This window comes from Populus euphratica, unplaced genomic scaffold, assembly GCF_000495115.2.
Source record: "Populus euphratica unplaced genomic scaffold, PopEup_1.0 scaffold3.1, whole genome shotgun sequence".
Lineage (NCBI taxonomy): Eukaryota > Viridiplantae > Streptophyta > Magnoliopsida > Malpighiales > Salicaceae > Populus > Populus euphratica.
Genome location: NW_011499847.1, coordinates 5,037,974 through 5,053,812, shown reverse-complemented (window position 1 = coordinate 5,053,812; position 15,839 = coordinate 5,037,974). Strand labels below are relative to the sequence as shown.

Sequence of the window (15,839 nt, the reverse complement as noted above, 5' to 3'; positions counted from 1 at the left end):
TTATATGGAAGTAGTTTAACGCACATAAAAATTAGAAAAAAACATAAAAATACTTTTTTTATATATAAATATCACAAACATCATCCAAGAATAACATTTATTTAATAGAATGAAATCTAAGAATTAACCAATAACAAGCAAAATAATAATAATTTGTTTTTTGAATGATTATTTATAAAAAATCATTAAACCGTTATTAAAAAAAAAACTTATAGTTTATATGGTTTTTAAGATTGGAAATATATAAAATATAATTTATATTATTTTTTAATATATTTTTTTGAGTAAAAATCATTTCAATTAAAAATTTGCATAATTAAAAATTTTAAAATTTGATCTCATAATCACTATATTATAATGATAAAAATATTATATTAAACAATTAATTCAACTTAAAAATTTAAGTTGTTAGATAAATTTTAAAAATATAGTTTTTATTATTTTTAATAAGTATTGCATTAAAAGTTATTTTTTAAAATATTTTTTTTATTTTTTTAGTATTAATATATCAAAAAAATTAATTAAAAATTAAAAAAAAATGTTAGTATTAATATATCAAAAAAAATAATTAAAAATTAAAAAAAAAATTAAAGAAACAAACACCATCTAAAACAAATAAAAGTTATGAAAAGAACCTGACCGGCTTACACCTGTAAATTTGTTGTTTTGTGATCTATGATCCCTCAATAATTTGATCTGCCGTCGCGAAGTTGACAGGGAATCAGACAAGGCAGATTTCAAGAGGCCATGCATATTAAGTGACAAAAGCTCTTTTGGACTCAGCGAAAGGGAAATGACGGAGAGTTTTGATAGTAAACGAGACTCTGAGTTGTTTGGTGCAGCAATAAAAAAAATAATTTTTATTTTTTAAAATATATCAAAATAATATATATATTTTTAACATTATTTATAATATCAGTAACTTAAAAAATAAAAAAATATAATAGTTAAGTTATATTGTTTGGACATCAAGTGGTTTTGCCAGTTATTTAGCGATAATTAATAAAAAAACAACAATTTAATTTAAACTTAATACATTTATTAATGTGAGTCGATTCAAATAAATAAGTATTTTTTAAATAATTATTTTATTTAATAAATAACAGGTCTGTGTAAACATTGTTAAGTTCAACTTGAAGCACAATTGAACCTGGCCGGATCATATATTTATATTGTAAAGATATAGTTGTACAATATCTAATTTTTTTTAATATAATGTAATATAAAATATATACACACATATAAATATATATACAACGAGGAGCTAGAGTTTTTTAAATAAAAAAGCAAATTACATACAAATACTATATTATATAATCATATATTAGAAATCAAATCGAAATAAATATATTAACTCAAAGGCAAAATTAATTTAAAATTATTTTTAAAATAAAAAAACTTTCAAAAAAATATTTTTTTAAAGAAAAAACCAACTTGCTTTAATTAAAATCAAACTTGTAAGCATGTGTTAATTCTTTTACAGACTCTATCAAAATACAAACTGACTAACAAAAAATAAAAATAAAAATAAAATATGAATTGACTAGCCATTTGTTCTGATTATTTTATAGAAAGATACAGGAAAGTTAACATCATAAAAAGAACCGATCTTAAGCTAATAATTTTAAAAATATTAATATTTACTCATCGATAATAATTTGAATGTTTATTTGTTAATAGCGTGAAAAAGTTTAATTTCATATTGTAACCAATTCAATTGAAAATTATATAGCTTTTAATTAATTTAAAGCAATCAAATCAATGTTTATTGATAAAATCTCGCTAGTGTCTATCACTTGCCTTTAATTGATTCAAAACATTATACATATCAAACCCTCTAAATTATTATAAATATTAATATTTTTAATAATTAATTATAAAATAATAAAATTAAAATTTGATAGTAAAATAAATATAAAATTTGAAGGAAATTTATCTAAAATAAAAAAGGATCACTTGTTTAATTGGACTTGAAAAGAAATTTGTACATGAAAGAGAGGCAGGTAACAGTAGCTAAAAAAAATAGAAAAGCTCTCGAACAGCGAGTGAAAGAAAAAGAAAGAGTTTAGAAAAATGAGAAATGAGTTGGAGTGAGTGCTGGAAACATAAACAATAGATATATATTATTTATTATATTAAAATACAAGTCAGCTATATTTCATTTGTGTCGATGCTCGTGCTAACCCCTTGAAAATAATAGCCATGTAGATTTTGTTTACTGTTTCAATTACCGCTAAAAAAATTATAAATCTTGATGGACATAGATTATAGAATAGAATTCTCATCACTTTTTAAAATTATTAAAATCTATTTTTTATTTTAATATTGAAAAAAAAAACCGTAACCAAAACGTGTTTCTCACACGTCCATGATGTTCCATTTTCTATTGATAAATGCTTTGAAATTTCCATCGCATGAGGTGATCATTTCTGGTCAAGTCCGAGCCAAGAAGAAACAAAGCTGTGAGCGGGGGTCATTACTGGACTAAAGGATACTTGGGCCTTTTTTGTATTCAGAACAGACTTGGGCCCGGTGCCCAATATCAAATCCAAGCAAGGCTGCACAGAATGGATCCTCGCTCTGGCGCAGGCTGGATTTCACTCGCAAAGTACAGGCGGATAAATTTAAATGAGATAATGAATAAATAAATAAATAAATGCAAGTTGGATTTGGATCAAGCTATCAGTCAGTGGGTCTCTCGCTCGCTCTCCCAGCCAGCTTTCCATCAAAACAGATAGATCCAGATCGCGCTTTAAAAGATCTCCACCCCTAACCTTTTCCATTCGATCTCTCAGGTAACTCTCTCCACAGCAATAAAAAAATGGTTGATTTGTAAATTGATGTAACATATGCGTTGTGTTAATGGAAAGAAAATGCCATTATAATTGGCGCGTTTCTAGTTTGATTGCAGGAAGGCCTCTTTTGTTTTAGGTCAAGTAACAGAAAATGTCGAGGAGGCCAGGGAATCCTGCCAGACGTTTGGCTGATGGAGGAAGTCTTCCTTTTGCTGGTTCGGTGCATTCTAAATCGCGTTCGTCGCCGTTACTATCCATTGGCCTTGTTGTCGTGGTAATTTTTATTGCTCTTTGTAATTTTCATTTTCTTTGGGGATGACAAGTTAGTAAGTAAAGTGGTTTAGGGTCTAGTGTGAAATCTGCTGATTGAATTTGTTCTTTTGTTGATTTCAGGGCGCGATTCTTCTTATTGGATACTGTTACAGTGGCTCAGGTTTTTGCTTTCTCTACCGACTTTGATCTGTTACATCTGATACTGATTTACTGCTGGATCTGATCTGGTTTAAGTAAACAAGAAGCATTAACTTTGTTTTTCCTGCTAACATGAATAGCATAGCATAGCATATTTTCTTACACTTAAAGAAGGGAAAAAAGCTGATATCGAAACAAAAGTAGAGGAAATAAAGCATTTTTGTAACGAATTTCATGTTTCAGTTTGGTTTCCTTTTTGTTGACTTTGAATTCAATTATTATAGGCAGATGAGTTTGAACATGAAAGTTTTATATGCTACAAGTCTTGTGAATTTATGATCTTTTTGTGTGACAGGTGGGCATATCACCAATAGAGAAGCTTTAAGCAAGACAGAAGGTAAATTTAAATGATATCTTTATAGTTTTCCTTCTTAGTTTGTACTTGTTTGGGTCTGTTACATTAACTGGAATATTGAAAGATGCAACACTGTTGAATTAGTTGGTATCAGGATTTTTCTTGAGTGTTCCATTTATTTTTCCTGAGTTTATATATGGTATTTATCATATCCAGAGAACTCTCAGAGAAGCTTTTTCATACTACTTTAACATGGACTCTTTTTTCTGTGTGATTCTTAAGTAAGCATTGGCTAAAATCTTCATTTCCTTGACTGCAATTTAATGTTATTAGCTGTTGTTGTTATGGACAACCTGTATTTCCTCATTGCCTTTCTTGTTGTGATTGAGAGTTACCTGTAGTTCTGAGCTTTTGATTAATCCTTAGTCAAGTGCAGTCCCCAGCTTTTGTCTTTGAACTAGACTTTGCATGTATCTCTTTGCTCTTAATGGTTCGTATAAGGGACTATGAAGATTACTAAGAAGAACATTTTGAGCATTTGTTCTCTCTTGTCTAGGAATGTTGCCAGTGTAAAAATTCCAGCAATCTGAGATTTGGGGGTATTCATATGCAGGTGGTGTTTCTTGCACACTAGAAGTCCAAAGAGCGATACCTATTCTGAAGAAGGCTTATGGGGACAGCATGCGTAAAGTACTGCATGTAGGCCCGGACACTTGTTCTGCAGTATCAAGCTTATTAAAAGAAGAGGATACTGAGGCCTGGGGTGTGGAGCCATATGACTTAGATGATGTGAGTGCCAGCTGCAAGAGTCTTGTGCGCAAAGGCCTTGTGCGTGTAGCTGATATCAAATTTCCTCTACCCTACCGGTCAAAATCATTCTCTCTTGTTATAGTGTCAGATGCATTGGATTACTTGTCTCCAAAATATCTCAACAAAACACTTCCAGAATTGGCAAGGGTGTCTGCTGATGGCCTAGTTGTATTTTCTGGTAACTGGACATGTTGCTTACTTTCTTTTAGGTTGTTAGTATTGCCGCATACATTCATGTAAATCAGATGCCAAGCTGAAAATTACTCTTATTCATCAACAGTGTTTTGAACAGTAGAAGGCTCAACTAGGGACTGCATTCACCTTAGAATATTATATCCTAAACTTGCCATGACTTGGTTACTTGTAAGGATCAAACACCATGAAGAGGGATAAAGTGCACCTTTAGTCATCTTCCTTTTTATCACCCAAGGCTCTTCCCTTGTCAAAGAAAGATGCTGGGGGTAAAGAGTCCAAACTGTGCTCTCATTATTTCATAATCATCAATGAGGAAAATGATATTCTTGTCAAACATAATTATTTGTATTGCCATGCTATAAACAGACATCTAAATAGTCTGTTTATATTGCTAATGAATCTTTTTTCATGTGATATTTAATGTCATTCAAATAGCTCTTCTGATCTGATTGTTGATCTCATTTATCCTTCTGTAGGTGCTCCAGGTCAGCAAAGAGTTAAAGTTGCAGAGTTGTCTAAGTTTGGTCGTCCGGTAAGTGGCCAATGTTATTCACTTTTTGGATTTTCTAGACATTCAGATCTCACTGTCTTTGCCAATACTATTCTTTTGCTTGAATGTTAGTCTGCTGCGTGTGCTTTCTATGCATTCAGGCTTTAAGTCAGTTGTTGAAAGGGTTTGCTTTCTCTCATTATGGGAGAAAGGTACAAGGAATATGGAAATTCTGATCATTTCTAGGATAGAATCTATATATGTCCATGTGAAATTTTATATAGCGCATCGCTTTCAGTCTCATTAATCTTTGTTGTATCATGCTGTGAATTTTTATGTTTATGATTAGAGAAACTAAGATTCTATTCTAAAAGAGATACCTAACTTGTTATTCTTGTGAAGGCCAAATTCCGGACCTCAACATGGTGGATAAGGTACTTTGTTCAGACTGGTTTACAAGAGAATGAATCTGCCTTAAAGAAGTTTGATCAGGCGTCATTGAAGAAGTCATATAAGCCAGCCTGCCAAGTTTTCCACCTCCAGTCATATGATTGAATGTTTTGGTGTCATAACATTTTCCATTGCTCTGTCTGCAAACTGGCAACAAACCATGCCAATGATAAGCTATTTTGTGGAATTACGTTCATGTTGGTTCTTATCTTGATACAGCAAATATCTTGATCATTATTTATTGAGGAAAGTAAGCATGTATGAATTCACTTCCACTATTCTTTATAAGATAAGTTTTTGCACTCAATCTGCTGCTATTGCTTGTATTTATGTTCTGTCGGTACATCCAGACATATTCTTTACTTTGACCGCAGAACATGTCTCAAGTTTCATTTTTGGTATGATAAAATCAGCAAGGAAAATCTTTACGTTTTAACGTCATTTTATTTGTCTTGTATTTTGTCATTTGTTTCTGGCATCTGAAATGTGTAGAAGGCAAGAACTTCGATGATGTTTCGGAGAGATACTACAGTGTACTCGGGTTTAGCTGCGAGTTCTATTACCTTGCTGTTTAAACGGGTTCTGGTTTCCTGAAGCTCTTCCCTTTGAAGCTGAAGAATTGCATGTTGCTAGCCGTCACGAATTTTGATGGTTTTTGTTTATATTACATCGCTTCTGTCAAGTTCCTTGCTGGATTTTAGATGTATGTCCAATAATTTTAGAATTGCATGTTTGTTATTGTATTTAAAACGTTTCTTGAGAATTACCAAAAACTTTCCAAATTCATACACATATGAATAATCGCCATTGTCATCTTTGGCAGAGCCGTGTGCAATCAGCTTTCATGCTTTGGTCTTTGTTCTCCATTTATAATCGAGTTCATCTTCCAGTTCCACTCGTATATTTAAGGTACATTCCAGTTTTTTAAAAAACATCTTTGATGTTTGTTATTGTATTTAAAACGTTTCTAAAAAAAATTAAATTTTTTTCTTTGAATCAATATATTTTTTATATTTATAAATTGTTTTAATACATTAATTTTAAAAATAATTTTTTGAAAAATAAAAAATATTATTAATATATTTTTTAAATAAAAAAACTTTAAAAAACACAATTCAGTACCAAATAAATTAATATCAGTCTAGTTTTCCCACCAAGATTCGGGAATCAAAGAAATTTACAAGACGTGTACTCAATCCAGAAATGTATAACACATGTATTGGGCTTACGATGCTCCCATCATATATATAATAATAATAATAATAATACAACTCTATATTCAAGTTCTTAAATGATCATAAGATAGTTATTATAGATTTATATTGTTGTTAATTTCAAAACTTATAAGATTAGTTATAGTATATACAAATTAGTTTGAATATCCACATTAATTTAAAGAAAAATAATAATAATACAACATAACCATCAACATAATCTTAACATGACAGGGAAGCTTAGTAGGTTTTTTCGGGTGTTGCAAAGTGTATTTTTGATAATTAAAAAAAAAAAACCAGTTTTATCAACCACCTTTTTAGTGGTAGAAAACCAAGCAAGTAAACGACGCCTTCGCTACTTTAATTGTTCTTTAAAGGGACAAATAATATATTGTCCGCCCCTCGGGTCAAAGAAAAAAAGGATCTCATGCGCGGGCTTGGACTTTTCTTTAAATTGGCCTAGTGTGACGGGCCACTTAGGCCCAAATGCTTAGCCTTTGTATATTAGATCCATTATGCGTCGCCCCCCGCGATTAAATCTCATGAAAATAAATAGCTTTAAAATATATTAAAAATATCAATTTTAAGAATAATTTTATTCTTTTATAAAACTATCAGTCATTGTTTTGTCCATTATGATTTTTATTTATTCTTTGTTAATTTTTGTTTTTTGGCAACTTTTTATTTTTATTGTCATCCTGTGATTTCAAGAAAAATAGACAAAAACATTCCTAGGTAATATTCTTATTTAATTATTTTAATATATTAATATTAAAAATAAAAATATTATTAATATATATTCTAATACAAAAAATTATATAAAAAATAATCACAACCATGCTTTTAAATAAATTCTGAAGCACAACTCACTCTTATCTCAAGCATCATAACATGTTATGTTATGGTAATATAGTGGGATTTAGTTTTTGAAAAAACAAAATAATATATTAAAAAAATAATTAAAAAAAAAACAAATACTAATTACACTAGTAAACTGGCTGCTAGAAAGAAACAATAATCAACCAGCTCAACTATAAAACGAAAAACCAGAAGTGGATGCTAACGTGCGCCAATTTCTACTTCCAGCATCCCTCCCCATCAACCCATGGCCCCAAAAGACCAGCAGCCCAAAAAACTCCCACTCTTTCCCTTGCTCTCTCTCCTCTGCTTCGCCTCCATCTTCCTCGCTCTCTCCCTCTCCAAAAGAGCCTCAATCTCTTACGAAACCATCCATTTCAGATCCACCCCGACTGTAACCTCCACTCCCTGCAATTACTCTCATGGTTCCTGGATCTACGACCCAAATTGGATACCCAACAAATATGACAGTACATGTAAAGAAATATTCAAAGGTTGGAATTGCATTGCTGGCAATAAATCAAATGCTAAAGACATCATTAAGTGGCGATGGCAGCCTAACGGGTGTGATCTCCCTCCCTTCGACCCGGTCCGGTTCTTGCAGACCTTTAGAGACACCAGCATCGGTACTCTCTCTCTAAATTAATCATTATGTATGTATTTCTTGTGCTTTCTTTGGAGCTAATGAATGGTATAACAGTGCAGGATTTGTTGGGGACTCGTTGAATAGGAATATGTTTGTTTCTCTCTTTTGCTCACTAAAAAGGGTGTCAAGTGATGTGAAAAAGTGGAGACCAGTTGGGGCTGATCGTGGCTTTACATTTCTTCTCTATAATCTTACCATTGCTTATCATCGAACTAATCTTTTGGTGCGATATGGTAGGTAAGCTCTGCTTGCTATGCCAATCTTATCTTCTTGCATGTTTCTTAGCATTTTGGTAAAAAATGGAGTTCTTGGTTATGGTACTTCAAGATTTGAAACTACATAGGCATGTTCTGCTTTTGTTTGTTTAGGTGGTCAGCTAATGCTAATGGGGGTGAGTTGGAATCTCTTGGATATAAAGAGGGTTATAGAGTTGATGTTGATATTCCAGAAGGCACATGGGCGGATGCTCCGAGCTTCCATGATGTTCTAATCTTCAACACAGGACACTGGTAATTTAAGTTACTTAAATTTTTCTGAACAATGTAGGATGTGAAATCTGGTCTATATTCGTTTTATATATAATTGACTGTAGCTACTAGATTTTCTTTTCCGTGCTGATCCTGCATCTTATTTGGTTGTTTTTATTATGTGATTGACTGTTTATATGGCTCTTTGCTTCTTGTGAATAGGTGGTGGGCTCCCTCAAAGTTTGATCCTGTGAAATCCCCCATGCTTTTCTTTGAAAAGAACCGGCCTCTGATCCCTCCAGTACTTCCTGCTGTTGGCCTGGACAAGGTTTTGAAACACGTGGTACAGAGTCCATCTGCTTTTAGTTTCATCTCATTTTTAAATTGCGGTGAAAAATCCATGAATGTGCCACATGATATGGTTGTGTGACCTCTCACTGCTATTTCAGTGAGTGGTGTCCTTGGAAATCTGATATATAAAGAAATCCCAATCTCCAGAATGTATATTGGTCATTCGTACTTATTTATCTGAACTTTAGTTAGCTTAGTACTCTTTAGCATGATGTTAGATATAATTCCAAAATTATGCTCCGCTCAGAGTTCTGTTAGCGTAGCACTTTGTAAGCTACTGACTTATGGATATGCCAACACAGTTATAAATCAAAAATAGACTAATGACAATTGATTCTGACTGGAAAATGATAAACTATTTATCTACTAGACTCTGCTATTTGTCTGCTTGATGCATGCTTCCACACTTCATGTTCTGCAGATATTAGTGATATTGTTTCAGTGCTTAGGCTACATAATTGTTGTGGTTGTTTCCCTCTCTTGCGCCCTTGCATCTGTAGTGCATGCAGGATTCATTCTGCTACTCTTTATTTAATTGAAATGGGCATTTTTAATTTCTCATGTCCTATGTTTTCACTGTAGATTCTCTTTGTTGAGAGACAAATGCGTCCGGGTGGAATCAAGTTCTTTCGTACACAATCACCTAGACATTTTGAAGGAGGTGATTGGGATCAAGGTGGTTCTTGCCCACGACTACAGCCTTTGTCACCTGAAAAAGTGAGTCACATCCGAACTATGAGTTTGGACTTGATAGTTTGTTGACGTGATGGCAATTTGATATTACTATGTTGTGAAGCATAATCAGTGCCAAACCTTGCATGAGCTTTTCAATTGCTTCATTTTTGTTCTACAACAGTATACAAAGGTAAAAGCTTCTTCCTTTCTCTTTCAGGTTGAAGAACTCTTCTCTCTAAAGAATAATGGGACAAATGTTGAATCCCGTCTGGTTAATCAGCACCTGTTCAAGGCTCTCAAGGGGTCTACATTCCATATTTTGGACATAACTCACATGAGTGAGTTCAGAGCAGATGCTCATCCAGCAACAGCAGGTCGAAAGAAACACGATGACTGCATGCACTGGTGCTTGCCAGGCATTACGGATACTTGGAATGACTTATTCATAATGCATCTAAACAGTATTAAGGCTAGAAACTGATGTATCCACTAGTTGATATCCTCTGCAAATTGAGTTCCCATTTGGTTTCCTGGAATTTGTTAGGTTTGATCTGCTTGGTCTGATGCTTATTCATTTACATGATATTGATACCAAGATCTAGGATTTTCTAATACAGAATTTTAGAAGTTAAAAGCAAAACACACACACACGAGAATGTGCTTCTAGCTATGTTTTGGAAACCTATGATTTTCATTATGGAACTGGAAATTCAAGAGCTCCCAGAAATATTATTGCAGTCTTGATTCTGGTCGCCATTTCTTTTGTAAAGATTTTGGAGACTAAAAGAAATTAACTATGGTCGCACTTAAGTCGCTTGTTCCAGCACATGCAATTGCTTGCTACACACGAAACAGAAAAAGAAAAGGCTTATTCAATCTCCACGACCCATCCCATAGTGTCCTCAATGCGACCAGTTTGAATTCCTGTCAATGTTGTACATAGTTTCTCAGATACATTACCCTCGCCTGTTTTATATTCAACCCTGCATTGGCATAAACAGTGATGGCATGTTAAAAGCTGCAAGGCCAGAGAGGAGAAAGAACAAGAAACATTTTTTCACTTTTCAAATCATACAGTATGCATTTCAACTTGTACCTGTGTCCCTGATAGGTTACACTGCCAACGGGTTTAATTGCTATTGCAGTTCCTGTGCAGAAAGCTTCATCAGCATTTATCAACTCCTCCAGTGGAATAGCACGTTCCTCAATCTGATCAAAGGTCGGTAGAGCATGCTCAATTTAGAGGGAAAACCAAATTAAACTTTAGGAATGCTGTACTCCTTTGCGCGTAATTCAGTTCTCAGCTCTTGCTACCAAACACTTGTGCATATCCAGAAAAGGATTAAAAATGATAGGAAAGAAGGTCGATTATGAACTCTCAGTTTACAAATACGAGATCGACTGTTTTTTCTTTCATCAGAATTTACTTACTTGATATCCGAGCCAGGAAGCAACTTCAATGATGGTTTTTCTTGTGATTCCAGGCAAAATAGTTCCCGCTATTGGAGGAGTTGAGATGACATTTCCCTGCAAAAGAAATACAATGCTACATTAATATATGCTGTTACCCACCGAATCAAAAATAAACTAACTGCAAATATAAGTTATGAACTTGAAGCTGGAACATGAAAAAGTGATCTCGCCTTCATCGAAAGACTGATTCTCATTAGTCTTACCTTCACAACAAAGATATTACATGCAGTAGCCTCCTCTATATTTTTGCCGGTGGCTGCATCAAGGAATATAGCATCGGTGAAGCCTTTGGCCTTTGCTTGAGTGATTGCCTTGTAAATCTACAGTAGAAGTGAAAAGGTAAACAAGATTTTACCCGTTATTTGTTAAGACGGTAAGCATATGTAGATAGCTAACATAACGCCGAATGCATTGCGTATCGCATGAGAAGTTAAATTTATGACCGAATTGTGTTCCTAGTGAAAATAGACAAAGTAATGCTTACAGGCGAATAGTTAGTGATAGATTTAATGCCACCAGTTCCTCCAGGAATTGCTCGATAGACCTTATCTTCAACAGAGAAGTGCATGGGACCCTGCATTTATGCAAAATTAACACTTTATAACAACCCCACTTTGCATCACTAAATGAAGTGCATTTCTTTCCTTCCCCAGTACTTGACGAAGTTCTGCAACTATCCACTAAACTCACATTGAAATAGTTGCCAACTGGAGAAGCATATGCTAGGAAGGTGTATTCTGGAGATGGCGCCACACCTAGAATTGGCCCTGTTCCCAGGAGCAAGGGCCTAATATAGAGCGATCCTCTTCCTGGAGGAGGTACCTATACCCAATTCAAAACACATTTTTAAATGATAATTACAAGATAACTAGTAAGATATTCATAAATGTGAACGAAACTTGAGGCTAATGGGATAAGTTAGGGCTGTGAATTTGAATACCCATCTTTTATTGGCCAAAGCAGTTTGCTTTATTGAACTAACAAATTGCTCAGCAGTTGGTGATGGCATGCACATTCTTTCCGCCCCCATTTGCATGCGTAGAGCATTTTGTTCTGGCCGGAAGAGTCGAATACGGTTATCATCACCTCTATATGCCTTTAAGCCTTCAATTAACCCCTAGTAACAAGACCATTCATGTAATTGTCACTCAAATGGTCATGAGAAAAGGATCTGTTAATTAATCACCTATTTCTGCTATTAATTTAGCAGTGCCATTGCTCACCTGTATGAGTTCTGTACATTAGTGCAGTTTCATATAGCCACTTACTTGTCCATAATTTAGAACTCCAGAGGAAGGGCTCAGCTCGACGTTTCCATAGCGAGTTAGATGGCCTTGTGAAAATGCACTCTCCCCACTAGAGCATTTCATCACGTACATGTAATCAGTTGGAATGAAACTAAATTTAAGCTCATCCCAGTTGCAAAGGTCATGCTCTTCTTGATCACCATTGATACTGTTATCAAAATGAAAAAAATAAATAAAAGATTAAAATCCCATCAAGTTGCACTGCATTAAAGGCTTCTACAAAGAGAACATTTTAAACTCTTGGGATGGAAGTGACCCCTCAAGATGGTGCCCGTTTAGCTAAATAACGTAATTTACCTGGCATCACTAGCTGTTTGCACGCCTATTGCATTCCTCGAGCAATATTGTAGCTGTTGACAAAAGATAAGGTAAAACCCAGTTATGTTTGCGTTAATATTGTGTTCATCAAATATCTCACTGGGTAACCTTTGGTTTAATTCAGTTGTTATTCCTCCTATCAATAAGAAGAGATCCCAAATTTAAACCCTGGATCAAGAATTTAAGATACGGAACAAAGATTAACGATACCCTATCAATTAGTTCATTTCTTATCTCATGAATCTATTTTTTAGTTATTTGCAGATACTAATCTAATGATAAATCAACAGGAATTTATCCATGAAATTTTAAGAGCTGAAGAAAATAAACTCGTTTGACGTTGAACAGATCAATGGCTTTTGTTAGAAGGTGAATGGGAAATGTCTTCACACGCAATTTAGAATGATCGTCTACAAATAAAATCGAAAGAAAGGAACACAGGGGAGATTCTCTCTCTCCTCTCACTGGCTTGTTTTCTTTCAGGGAAAAAAAAAAAAACACTAATTGACACCCTCTCAATATCCAGCTGCTGCCACTTCTTGAATGCATGCAGGTATGATGTATAGCCACTCCATTACCAGTTCTCAGCTCCACCTCCACTGTCTCACCAACATCTTATTTTTTAACTTGTTCAATACCCATTTTTACTCACGACAATCAAATCCTAATGGGTACAAATGAATAACTTGCTATTCATGAAAAAAAAAAAAAGAAAGAAAAGGAGAGAAAAACAAGTAAAGCACTTGGCCTCTTCGAATGGAAGTCTCTTGCTCATTTTTTCCTCTCGGTTTGTTCATCTTCTGAGTGAATTTAGGAAATAAAAGATGTTAAGATTATTATTATTATTATTATTAAATCAACATTTGATATTTTTTTCAACCATATTTCGAGACGACAATTCTTTTATGGGAGGACTGAGAAAACCGTATGAAATTGTAGCCTGAGTGCAAGCTGGAGAAAGAGAGTATGGGCGGTGATGAACTGATATTGCGTGAGCGTTGCAGATTTTTTTGGCGACGGACAAAGAGGGTAAATTATAAAATAGTCCTCCTAGTCTCGAGAAACAAATTAATTTGTTCTATTTGTTTTAAGAATTAATTACATAATCCTTTCACCGGCATCGACCACTCTTAATTTAACATTATTTTATCTCGACAATTTCCTTTTATTCTCATCAATCTTTTCATAATTCGATTTATTATTTTTATTTTTCCTATTTTCTGAATTAAAAAACAAAATTAAAAAAAAAACATAAAATGAATGAAGAGGGTTAAAGAATTGGTTTTTTAAAATAAAAAACAATCAATTCATTTCTAAAAAATAAAGTGACTAATTTATAATTTGGTGATGAGATACCGAGAATCTGAAGTAAACCGAGAGGTGCAAAATTGAGATTCAAAGCAAGAAGGGATGTGGCGGCGCTTCTAACTTAATATTGCGTGGCTGCAAGCCTTAAGCTCCTGGATTTAGAGTCTTCCAGCGATAGGTTGAACATCCTCCTATAAAGATGTAAGAAAGAAAAAGAAATATTTGACGCACCTTGGTAGCTAAGACACCTCTTCTAAGTGTTCGATTAATCCACTCGAGGCTGCAGATCTTTCCTCTAGACATTGTATGCAGAGCTGAGCTTCGAGAATACAGCTAGTTCACTGGCAATCCTGCGCTAAAAGTTGAATATTACCGTGAGTTCATGGGCTGACTGACTCTGATTGGAAACAAAACCACGGCCACAGACGCCTCTCTCTCTCTCTCTCTCTCCCCCCAACAGGAGCACTGATGAATTTGCAATTCAAGACAGGACTCCAGCCTTAAAAGTTAGGCAGTTTTAGGCGTGCTTATTTGCCACGTGCTGTCTATATCTGCTTCCACAATCGGTATCTGCCCCACCGGTGGTTGTTTATGTATAGTTACTAATCACAACATCTTTTTATTTTATTTTCTTGATCGTGTATTTAACAACAAATAGCATTCCCTAACAGCCAGGGTAGATTATTGAATAAGTAGATTCTTCATAGAATTTCAATACAGAACCTAATCTGATCTAATCTGAAAATCTATACCACAATCTTTCTCCAGATATTGACGAGAATATATGGTGGTTCTCTCATTGAGACTCTGTCGACGTTACTTTAGCCACAAGAAATCAATGACGACAACCATTGAAGTGGAAAACGAAGCATAAAAGAAAGAGATTGACTGAAGTAGCACTTGACTATTTGTAATCACAAAGGATATTTCTGCTGATGAAGGATTGTTTTTTTTAGATTATCCTAAATGTATATTGAGGGTAAGTCTTTAATATTGTTCGAGTCCCTTTTAAATTTTAGTGGTTATTTTTTAAATTATTTTTAGTTTATAAATATATTAAAATCAAAATTTCTTGAAATGATCCCAAACACACACCAAGCAAGTCAATCACAAAGAATCTTAAAGATTACCTTGCTAGAATATTTCACAAGATGATATCTCTCTAAGATCGATATCCCAAAGATCATGAAGAAATTGGAATATACCAGGATCTTGAATATCATGAAAATAAATTAGTTCGGATTTGAATATTAAAATTTCTAATACAGTTTTGAATTCAACCTCCATCGCTATATACAGATCAATTAATACAGCTTTGCCAAGTTTCAATATTAGAACCGGCTCCTCTGTTTTTCAGTCTTGACTTTTCCCTCTTGAATCAGCCTTGACAACTCACAATTCCAGTAAACTCTTGTTTCTGTTCGTTGGCATGTGAGCTGTGTTTCTTTCCTTTTCTGAAGAGGCAGCAATCAATGGCGTTCGTGGTTTAGCCTTGTAGGGAGAAACAGTTTTGCAGGAATTAAAATCCTTTCTCGATAGGTATTTAGCCCATCATTTTTAGCATCCTAGTACAACAAACTTTAACCAAAAAGAGTAAAGGCACAACAGACTAACAACTTAGCTGGGTTCGGATCCAAAAGAATCCTACTCTTCGCAGCAGACATGTGCAGGAGCCATGTAAAGATGGTGCGATGATCGATGTTACAAAATCTGATA

General features: G+C 34.0%; 3 protein-coding genes and 1 long non-coding RNA gene across 6 annotated transcripts; 2 read left to right on the top strand and 2 right to left on the bottom strand.

Moving 5' to 3' along the window:
• The first annotated feature begins 2,646 nt into the window (after positions 1–2,646).
• On the top strand, positions 2,647–5,811 carry LOC105109601 (uncharacterized protein At3g49720-like). 3 transcript variants are annotated; one of them, XM_011004366.1, is made up of 7 exons: positions 2,647–2,795; positions 2,932–3,069; positions 3,189–3,228; positions 3,562–3,603; positions 4,175–4,549; positions 5,043–5,098; positions 5,459–5,811. In XM_011004366.1, the coding sequence occupies exons 2-7, from the start codon at positions 2,947–2,949 to the stop codon at positions 5,609–5,611; spliced, it is 789 nt and encodes a 262-aa protein (XP_011002668.1). In that variant the 5' UTR covers positions 2,647–2,795; positions 2,932–2,946; the 3' UTR covers positions 5,612–5,811. The 3 variants fall into 3 exon arrangements, with proteins under 3 accessions (XP_011002668.1, XP_011002661.1, XP_011002655.1); XM_011004359.1 differs by having other exon boundaries at positions 2,648–2,795; positions 2,912–3,069; XM_011004353.1 differs by having other exon boundaries at positions 2,648–2,795; positions 2,901–3,069.
• LOC105109624 (uncharacterized) lies at positions 5,715–6,214 on the bottom strand. Its single transcript, XR_839301.1, has 2 exons — positions 6,037–6,214; positions 5,715–5,868 (listed from the first exon to the last, which is right to left on the bottom strand). It is a non-coding gene; the product is annotated as an uncharacterized LOC105109624 (long non-coding RNA).
• Positions 6,215–7,729: 1,515 nt separating this feature from the next.
• On the top strand, positions 7,730–10,273 carry TBL13 (TRICHOME BIREFRINGENCE-LIKE 13). The gene is made up of 6 exons (XM_011004335.1): positions 7,730–8,204; positions 8,284–8,461; positions 8,593–8,733; positions 8,914–9,034; positions 9,625–9,759; positions 9,935–10,273. Exons 1-6 carry the CDS (start codon positions 7,826–7,828, stop codon positions 10,196–10,198), a joined length of 1,218 nt encoding a protein of 405 aa, XP_011002637.1. The 5' UTR covers positions 7,730–7,825; the 3' UTR covers positions 10,199–10,273.
• A 138-nt stretch (positions 10,274–10,411) lies between these two features.
• On the bottom strand, positions 10,412–14,589 carry LOC105109590 (branched-chain-amino-acid aminotransferase 6-like). The gene is made up of 10 exons (XM_011004343.1): positions 14,355–14,589; positions 12,795–12,847; positions 12,459–12,645; positions 12,131–12,307; positions 11,881–12,012; positions 11,675–11,764; positions 11,394–11,510; positions 11,149–11,244; positions 10,814–10,926; positions 10,412–10,700 (listed from the first exon to the last, which is right to left on the bottom strand). The coding sequence occupies exons 1-10, from the start codon at positions 14,424–14,426 to the stop codon at positions 10,586–10,588; spliced, it is 1,152 nt and encodes a 383-aa protein (XP_011002645.1). The 5' UTR covers positions 14,427–14,589; the 3' UTR covers positions 10,412–10,585.
• Between the last annotated feature and the right edge of the window lie 1,250 nt (positions 14,590–15,839).